Source organism: Carex rostrata, chromosome 9 (assembly GCF_964058835.1).
Source record: "Carex rostrata chromosome 9, lpCarRost1.2, whole genome shotgun sequence".
NCBI classification, from domain to species: Eukaryota; Viridiplantae; Streptophyta; class Magnoliopsida; order Poales; family Cyperaceae; genus Carex; species Carex rostrata.
In genome coordinates, this window is record NC_135926.1 from 4,916,649 (window position 1) to 4,927,576 (window position 10,928).

General features: G+C 34.7%; 1 protein-coding gene across 1 annotated transcript; it reads left to right on the top strand.

Annotated features, from left to right (window-relative positions):
• Positions 1 to 443: 443 nt before the first annotated feature.
• LOC144559358 (ethylene-responsive transcription factor RAP2-13-like) lies at positions 444 to 1,711 on the top strand. The gene has a single exon (XM_078308376.1). It carries the CDS (start codon positions 731 to 733, stop codon positions 1,433 to 1,435), a length of 705 nt encoding a protein of 234 aa, XP_078164502.1. The 5' UTR covers positions 444 to 730; the 3' UTR covers positions 1,436 to 1,711.
• The last annotated feature ends 9,217 nt before the right edge of the window (positions 1,712 to 10,928 follow it).

Sequence of the window (10,928 nt, forward strand, 5' to 3'; positions counted from 1 at the left end):
CGCAAAACATCTCGATTCCACCGGCACTGGTTAAGTTGAATTCGTATCCTCTGAGATATCTCAAACTTTGCGTGACTTTACTGACAATTTGAACCGTTTAAATAAGTGATGAACGAATCTCAAAGCACAGGCAATACAGGCCCCCTGCGCTATCACCGAATAGGCACCGGACACGTCGGTCATGCAAAAGTTGAGATATCTCAGAGGATACGCACTCGGTTAAGTTTAGACTCAGTCTTAGGCCGCAATCTTGTCGCTATTACTCCCGAAGTGCATGAACCGATAGTCAACTGCTTCGACCCCAATCATCCCCAGCCACGTGTCCTTCAACTGGCACCCGCCGGTTACTCTCTGGACAGGTGCCAGTCATTAATAATTAAGATTAAACGTGGCACTGTTTGATTCGCTGATTTCTACCAGTTATGCGCTTATAAATCCAGCTCTCCAACTCCCTTTCTTCCCAAGTCGAGAAATTTTCAATCTCCAACTCTCAAGAGAAAGTTAGATTCGCACACTAAATATTCTCTGTCTCTCACTTGAATCCAATTGATAGAAAACTTTACTTGTTAGAGAAAAGCCTAATTTCATTTCCTTTTCCAGCTTGTGAACAGATCACTCTTTGATCCTTGGGTCTCTTTTTGAATTACCCAAAGGTTGTTCCTCTGTTTCTTTCCTTTTAACTTATTTCTGCATAGTTAGAAAGACATCATCTTTGCTTGAATCAGAAGGCATGGCGACAGCTATAAACGCACACTACTTAACCTCTCTTTACACCTCAGACCCTTTACAAGAGGAGCTCATGCAAGCTCTGCAACCCTTTATCACAACCCCTTTCTCATCTCAGTCCCTCTCTTCTTCCTCCTCTTCATCTAACTCCTTGCCAAATTCCCCATCTCTCTCCTCCACCTCTTCTCCAATCAAATCACACCACCTAGGACCGAGGCCAGTCCCAATGAAGCGCTCAGCCCCACCAACCCCTTCCCAGAACAAGCTGTATCGAGGCGTGCGACAACGGCACTGGGGCAAATGGGTTGCGGAGATCCGTCTACCGAGAAACCGAACCCGTTTGTGGCTTGGCACTTATGACACTGCTGAGGAAGCAGCTCTAGCTTATGACAGTGCTTCATTTAGGTTGCGGGGAGATAGTGCGAGGCTCAATTTTCCGGAGCTACGGGTAAATGGAACCCACATGGGCCCACCACTTCACTCCTCAATTGACACTAAGCTAAGAGCAATCTGTGAAGGATTGGATATTTCAATAGGTGAAAAGAAAGTGAAGTGTGAAACAGAGGATAATGTATCAGAGAACTCTTCTCCCTCTTCTTCTGGTACCTCTTTGGAAGGTTTGAATTTCACAGAGGCGCCCTGGGATGAAAAGTTCTTGTTGAAGAAGTATCCTTCTTGGGAGATTGATTGGGAGGCGATCTTTGCTTGATCAATATTGATTAGTTTTCGTGAACTAGACTTTTGGTTTTGGTTTTAAGCTCTGAATTTTTAATTTGTAGCCAATTGAAGGGTTTGGTTTTGGAGTGATGCTTAGTTGGGGACTTGTGGTGGATTTTGGCTTGTATGGATTAGGAGTTTAATCACCTGGTAATTTGCTGATTTTTTTAAGGCATTACCAGGGGAGGAATTATTATTATTGTTTTTTTTTTTTGGTATTTTGTTTCCTTGGCTTGTATATCATATAATAATAATGCGGAGAGTTGTAAATATTTTGTTTGTTTTGAAAACTATTGATGAAGATAATTGAAGTAATGCCATCAGAAATTTCTCATATGCTAAGGATGAGTTGCAATGTGAAAATGTACCAGTACTTGCTAAGGACTGGTATAATTTGCAATTTGGTAGGATAGTGCCATGTTAGAATGATTCAGGTATTTTGTTTGTGTTATGCATGCCAAATTGAAATTCTTGCTTAATAATTATTTGTATAATCTGTTGCTTTTATTTTTGTTGCGCACTTAATTTTTATTTATATTCATTCGGAAAATAAAAAATCGTTTGAATATTTAGCATTTAATCACTGTAATTCCAATTGTAATTTCATTCCCAATTGGTATTAGTTCAAAAGTGTAATATTCCGTTACATCGATTATTATTTTCATACCGATAAATTTAGGAACAAATAATAATTATATACATGTCTTGAGTTAGGATCACACGTGTGATTGTCCCTATAGAAAATATCGTAGGAACTCTCACAAAAATTCAAATAATATCTCATTTAATTTTTAAAATAAATATATTCTTTAGCGGGTCTCAGCAATTATGAAATAAATACAAATCAAATCCTTATTTAAAACCTCGATTTGAGTTACTTCTTTTCGATAACCTCTCGAATTTAGCTTCAGTTGTAATTTTCAGATGAACAACTGTTAGTATTTCAATCACAGATCATTCATATCAATTCGGATTGGAATGAAATTTAATACCTGAAAATATAACTTCATGATCTACAACTTTCGTGTAGAAGACTATCCTAAATTTCAAACGTAGGATTCTCCATAAAATTGTAAAGTCAGTAAATATTTCAGTTCAGAGACTGCAGACCTTCATCGATCATTTTTATCTTTTCTCCTCACTGGAAATTAGGATTAAGGTGAAACTAATTGCGTTAGAACCGTAACAGAAAAACTTACAACTCTTACATTTTAACTTTCTTCAAATTTCGAACTTATAATTTCAGTTATTTCAATCTTAGAAGATAAACATTAAAACAAAATTCTATCATGGACTCAAATCTGAATTTACAATATGTTGGTCCACTAAACTCAAGCACAAAAATCACAAATCCTCTTTTAAACCTAACCCTACCTTATATAAAGCCTCTCCATAGCCACCTCCCCTTCTTTTCCCTAACCCTAGCCGCCACAGCACCCTTTCCCTCATCATTTCAGATCTAAACCTCTGCTGGGCCCAAACCGGCCAGCCAACTTCCGAAGAGAACCACCGCCCGTATGTCCAGGTTTTGGAGAAGCAATCAACATGAGAGTTGTAGTGCTCGGCGATACGGAACCGTGAGCACTGGATTCATCCCAATCGGAGTCTCGACTGCTGAGAACTGTTCAAAACAATGACTACTGCGCCTACCTTTCCTAAACTGCAAATTTCAAGTAATAAGTTTATTCTTAGATTATAATAGTTCATGAATAAGTACATCTAATTATAATATGAATTTTTATTTACTTTTAAGAATTTCTGAAATTATATTTAAAAGAAATCTGAAAACTTTATTTTTAATGTATTGAGTTTATTATTCATATTATCTGAGATCATATAATTAATTTGATAGAGATTAATTTCTTTAAGTTTAATAAAAGTCTGGCAATTTCTTTATTAACAAGTATTCTTTTTAAATTATATTATAATCTGAAATCTTTGTTTATTAATAATAATTTCTTAGTTATTATAAAATCTGAAAATTATTCTTTTTATTGAATCTGCTTTCTCATTATATCTAAACAAACTTTCGGTTATGTTAAGGATAAAGGTACCAGAAGCAAATTATTTATTTTATTTTTAATTTCATTCATTCAAGTATTAAAGAGATCATATATCAAAGCATTTTAGGCTATAGTTAGATTGTCATAATTTTTAATACAAATTAAATATAATATCTAACATGGGAGTCAATCCAAACAATCAAATTAAGATTTTTGATAATTTACGTAAATAGTAAACAAGGATTAATGATATATAGTATTAAGGGTTTTAGGAAACGAGAACTGAATTCACACATGATTAGTTAAATGTATGTTTATGTTTTAGATTTGACGTTTAAAGATTTAAATGACATAAGAGGCAATCAAGGATTCATTCAGATATCAGGTGTGGGTTTCCTAGACTTTATAAAACTATTTTACTTTCCTATTGTCATTCAACTGTTGCATTAGTTGGATTTATGCATGTTGTTTTCGAACCATTCGTATGACTTGAGTAGACACAAATAAATTGCATGAAATGATAGGATTCATATATTGACAAAGAACTTGCATGAATAGGATGTGTTGAGCATGGCATGAATTGTATGATTGAATAAATGTGGCTGAAAATGAACGAATAAGGAAACTGAACAGGGGCCGATATCCTTGCATATTGGGATGTATACATTGGGTCTAGTGTTCGACTGGACGTTAACGTGACTGTAGGCGAAAGCGGTCCTGTCACGGGTCTAACCCTAGCGTCTGGCGAGAGTTTCGTGGTTAGGGCGACAACCTCCCAGTGTCAGGCGGGAGTTCTGCGGTTGGGTTGGCGGTTTCTTTCGGCGTCGGGCGGGAGCTCCGCGATCGAAGAAACAATGAAAGTAAGTGGTTTCTTTTGGCGTCAGGCGGGAGTTCCGTGGTCGGAGAAATAAGAAAAAAATAAGAAAAGAAAATGAAAGAATGATTAAGGAAATATATAGTAGTAGATGCATTGCATTAGGGAATACATATGCATTTTATTTCTTATCATATTTGTGAATATAAGTAAAGGTTTTATAAACTCTGGGCTGGAACTAAATCCCGCACTGAGAGAAGGTTCGATCTCTCACCCATTCCACTTTTATGTGGGTACCAGGTAACGAAAAGGAAGGATTCGAGCAAGAACAAGAGTGAGACTAAGCGGGAAGACATATTAGTGATAAATTGCCACATATTGTTTAATTTTTGTTTCTATGATTATATATTGATATATTGAGCAGGCATGACAGTGTCTGTGTTACTAGCCATGTCCGCCATGATTGCTTGTGAAAACTTTTTTGCTTATGGAATAAAATGTGGCTTTATTTAAACTTTATTGATAATGTATGTGATGTGCACAGGCCTTACGTAGAAATATGTGGTGAGTTGTCTCGGGGTGTGACAAAAAGGCCCCTCAAAGATGAACTATTTTATTCCGTGGAGATTAAAACGAATTATAGACTTATAGTACTGATTATCTTTTTTTTGATGGTTGGCGGTAAGTTGCCGTCAACAAATTTTATAAATAGAAAAATTATATTTAAATAAAATTTGCCTAGAGTAATTTAATAAAATATTTACACTGCATATGAATTAAACAATTTGGCTCTCACTAATGACTTGTCATCCAAAGTTGAATTTCTTGTGCTGTTTGCGAAACAAGCATATGCTCCACTCTCCTAATTCCAGAGAATACTCTTCTATTTCTTTCCCTCTGTAGTCTCCACACCCCTGCCGCCCAGATGGTGCTCTATCTTATTTGCTGGTTCTTCTGTAGACCCATCTGTCCCTTGATCCAAACATCTTTGATGTCCCCCCCCCCCCCCCCCCCTGAAAAAGATTCTGAAATGTGCCATGAGATTAAACCAGAACCGGATCGCATAGGCGCAGTTCCACAAGATGTGGTCCTTTGTTTCTACCCTGTTTGAGCCGCATAATGTGCATCCCTGCTGCACCTGACATCCTCGATAAATAAGAACATCTTGTGTCAGGATTTTCCCTTCCAACATTAGCCAGATGAAAGATTTAACTTTCATTGGTATCTTCATCCTCCACAGGTCCTTCTGCGTCGGACATCGGATACCCGGATTATGAAGATATTAGTATGCCGATGCACAGGTCTCTGTCCATCGCCATGTTGTCGTGGCTGTGTCAAAGGAGCAGTTGAAGAAAGAATCGAGTTCCGCCATTCTAGTACTGATTATCTGTTTGTTTATTCTTTGATTCTGGATCAAGAATAGTCATCATAACCATACATAACGACATGCACATGGGTCTTTATGGCAAAATATATTACTTAATTGCTCAGCTAACATGACAACATCTTGGTACAAGATGGTGCGGCACCATTTGCGCCGAATGTCCTTTTCATAATATTTGGTTTCCTAATTCTTTATAAATTTTCAAGAGAAATACAGTACCAGTATCAGTCTATCAGATGTTGGCCATGCTCATTTTTGGTTCCCTCATGACAACATTGCCTGATTATTTCCTGTACATGACGTGATTTATTTTTAAATAATTTTAACGTCTATATGACTTTTTTATGATATATTTATTTGATATGTTCTAAATTATTTAAATAGGATGAGCTTTAAGTTTGAGTTAATTTAATATTTAATTGGTTGTTAATTACAAAGTTATTAAAACTCCAATGTTAAATTTTTTTATTGTCTGATGGAAGGCTAATGTCTTTTAAAATTAATCCAAATTTGATACATGTGCTATTAAGAAATGAATATTTTTCAAAGTGTTTAATGGATATACAGGAAAATTAAATACACCCTAAAACTATTATATCTCCAAGAAGGGGGATCCACTTATACCATTTTTTGATGACACCGGATTACACTTTGTATTTTCGAAGTCCAAACAATCGATTCAAACTGTTCAACATGATAGATATATTAAAATGTGCTTGCAGATCAAATTTTACATTTTTTTTTGAATTTTTTTACTATTTATTAAGATGGATACAAAAATTCAATGGTCTGAAAACAATAATTTTGTAAAATACTTAATAAATATTAAAAAAATTCAAAAATATAAAATTTGATCTGCAAGTACATTTTAATATATCCATCATAATAAATGGTTTGAATCGACTGTTTATAATTTAAAAACTTTAAAAATACATAGTGTAATTCAGTGTCACCAAAAAAGAATGTAAGTGGATCCTCCTCTATTTCCAAAGCCTTTATTGCCGAGTGCTATTTCTAAGGAGTGGCTACTATTAGATATTAATTGAGCATAATCCGTCTTTTTTTAATGGCACATTTACTTGATATCATCAAAATATTGTATGAATAAAGAAATTACAATTTTATAATGTTATTCATTATTTAAGTATGATGTTTAAATAATTAGAAAAATTAACAATAGAGTTTTAATAATTTTTTGATGGACATTTTATCTAAATGATGGTTGACAAGTAGGGCTAGCAACGAGCCGGCTTGGTCCGAGCTAGACTAAGCTCATGGCTCACTCATTTTAACAACGAGCGAGTCATGAGTGGGCCAACTTCCGGATCCGAGCTGAAAAAGTGGCTCGTGCCTCACTTGTTTTGGCAATGAGCGAGCCGAGCCAGCTCATGAAAGCTTGTGGACCAAAAGCCCAAATGTATTAGATAATGTATTATATATAAAATCAACTACCATAAATTAAGTTTGTAACTAAATTCATACATATTAAAATACCAAATCTTCAAATTATACAAACATAGTTCATAAAAAAAATTCATGCATACTAAATTCACACAAATTCATATAAATTCACAAATTTATATTTGGACCGAGGTGGCTTGCTAGCTCGCGAGTGAGCTAGACTCCAACTCAAACTTGTTAATTTTGGATCGAGCTAGTGATGAGCTAGCTCATTAACAACTCGGTCCACTAATGAACGAGCTGTTAGCGAGCGAGTCAGATACGAGTCACGATCGATCCACGAGGTACGAGCTTTTTTTGCCACCCCTATAATGACAAGTCTATAATTTGTATTTTGAGTAAATAATCATTTTAATATTGCAATATGATATATCATAAAAAGATATGTACTCGCAAAACTTTAAACACAACAGAATATAAGTACCGGTCAAGTGCGCATTAATTGTTTCATCTATATGTCAGGAGCATATTACCTTTCAGCAAAGATATTAAGAAAAGTGCTTTTAAATTGTAATTTCTCTTTGATATATTGTATATCAATCACTCATTTTACATGATTTCAAGTCTCGCATGCAACTGCAACCACAGCAAAAAAAGAGGCTTTGCCATGGTCTACACTTTGCCTAACCAGCAATAAAAGGAAAACAAAAATGATTTTTATTTTATACAACTTTGTTCATTTCTTCTCAGAATTAGAAATTTGTATTCTCCTTTGCTTCTTATCCTTCTCAAAGGGACCACTTAATCTTTTGTTTATCTGTATTACCTAATTTTGTTATAAAATGGGACCTCTTAGTCATGTATAGGTGTTACACCAAAAAAAATATAGTACTAAGTTTCAGTATAACAAGATGTATCTTTTATCCCTAAATATACTTTTGGTTCAAATTGCAAGTATACAATCCTATCGCGTAGTATATTATCGGGTATCGATCCACAGAGAGTATGGTTAAAAGCTGGGTTTTGTACTTTGTAAATTAATTTCAGAAAATAAAAAAAAGTAAAGTGCAATAAAAGTAAATTGGGGCGGGGGGTTTGTTCTAACAATTCCTAAGTTTTGGGTTCAATACCCGAATTGGAGTAATTTAAAACAATTAAAGTAAATAAATGAAATAAAGATTGGTTTGCTTTCTAGTTGAGGAGATCTAGGTGTATTCGGTCTACAATTTCTTGCTAATTATATCTATTCGGTATTTGTTTAAGTTCATGTATGATTTGATGAGGTTTCTAACCTAATATGTCATTAAGGGTCACTTTCGTGAATTAATAACGTGTCTAAGTAATTCAGACTTCACGATTAGGTCCTTCACCCTAGCTACCTAGACTATAAGCTCTTGTTAGTCTCTCCTCTCCTCAAATATTGGTACTTCACGATTAAGTCCATCATACCAATACTCGATTCGATTTGAGATGTCCTAATTAGGGTTTGGCTTCACGGTTAGGTCCTTCACGAAGTTCCTAACCTTAATTTCTGTAGTTCCGGCTTACATTATAAATTGGTTAGATCCTAATCCAAACCTAGGGTATTTGCATTCATAATTTGGTACTATCCTATTGATCCTAGTCAATTTTGGTTCTTTCAAATCCAAAACGGGATAACTACATTTCAATTACTAATTATGTAATTAACACAAATGATAAATCACAGAAATTAACATCAAATCCCATAAAACAATAATAACAAAAACAAATATCCAAATAAAATAGAATTAAACAAGTTCATGCATTGACTTAGACCCCTAGAGAGAGATCTACTCCCTCATGGAGAGATCTATTACAAAAATTGGCAAAAATAAAAAGAAATGAAATAAAGAAATGATTACACCCTTTATCGAATCAAGAACCTCAAACTTGCCGAAATCTTGCTTAGACCTTCATCTCCTTCCAAGAAAAGCTTCTGGACTCTAAGAATTACCGCAGATTTATCGCTATATTTTATGAAAATAGACATGCAATAAGGGAGAGAGAGATGAGAATGAATGTGTTCCTTGAATGGGAATTAACGCCCCCCCCTTTTATAGCCAAGGACTATGCCCAATTAAGAGGCTAGGAAGTGGAGTTAGTGGGTGCTATATTTGGATTGTTTCCCAGGATGCCTTGTCCAATTTTGACTGTAAAAACGCGTCCATGATGCGCCAAAAATAGAAACCGTGTTGAAAATGTGTAATTTTGGCTTTCTGCGGGTCTAGTGCGGATGCCTCGGGCCGCACTGGAGGTGAGTGCGTCCGCACTAGGCTCAAACCTTTTTTCTGTGAAGTGTTGAGATGCTGAAAATTCGTTTAAGTACTGAGTGCGTCCGCACTGGACTAAATTTTCTTTTTTAGTTTCTCATGCTGTAGATCTTCTCGCTAGCTTTCCAAAAAGTGGTCATAAGCCTTTTTAAAATTGGCGTGCGTCCAGAAATCCATCTAAGTACTTAGTGCGGCCGTATCGCAAACTGTGCGTCCGCACTGAGCATTTTTCTTCAATTTTCTTCATTTTTCTTCATTTTCTGCAAATTAAAACCAAACAAATACAGTAACTTGATCATAGGTGTATTCTATTCACTTTATATTCAAAATACAAGATATTTGGTGTTATTTTGTGATAAAAATCAGATCAAATGTGTATATAATTTAGGTCTATCAAATTCCCTCAAGCTTGAACATTGTTTGTCCTCAAGTAACATCTAAACTTGGACTACTATTCGATCTCAAATTAACCTCATATCAAGTATAAATTTCTCAATTGAAAAATTCGTATGATCTTGCCAAAATTTAGAAAGCTCAACGTAAATTTTTACAAATCTAAAGTTCAACCCTTGGCTAATTATGATTCACCCCATAAATTGATTACTCTAACTTTCATTTCCTTAAAGGCTTAGAATTTGTAAACTTTGGGTATCAAAATTTGTTACAAAAAATGCACTCTTATTTGTGGAAATTCTTTTAAAAATCCCCTAAACTTGAATCAAACTTAGGTTAGAAAGTAGCGGACTTCATGTTTTGATATTTGCAAAATTCCATTTTCTTTTGTTGTTTTTATTTTTATGACACTATAATTTTTTATCTTTAGTACAAAACCGGTTAGTTATAGGTAGTTAATCCATACCCAACCGTTTTAATTCAAAAGTGCATTTGCATGCTCTTGGTTCAACCCTTCCATGACACGAACTCACATGTTTAGTGCGAACCCGGTCACTTTATCGGGAAAACTAGCGGAGCAAAGTGTCAATGATTCGTTGCTATAAGTACGTCATGTCGCCATAACATAAGCAAGCGGAATCTTATTTTATTTGTAAAAATTTCAATTTTGAATAATTTTTCCACATTTTTGCAAAATATCATGAATACACACATCTTTAGGCATTAATTCATACCTATGGATATTCCGATTTTTCTAAATTCGTTTTCCGCATATAAGTCGCATTTTAAAAAAAAATGAATTTAAATTCCTAAATTTCCAATTTCTTAAACCTTTATTTCCACAAAGTTTTTCACCAAAGTATGAGGTTATTTCTAATTATTCCAAGGGTATTACTTAGATATATATTTAGTATAGAACACGACATGATGTGTTTATCACATGGCAAACCATGCATGAAGTATCAAGAAACGTGCCATGTAATTGTATAGAAAATTATGACACCTCATAAAACTGCATGTTTACAGAGTTATGATACAATTAACACATGGCCAACATGGCACAATACGTGCTTGCCTACTTTCCTTTTTGTAACTGAAAAAACATCAGAAAAATATAAAATATATAAGTTCAGAAGAAACTAGGATTAAAATAGGAAAAAATCATAGAAATTATTTATAGAAATATATATCCCGTATTT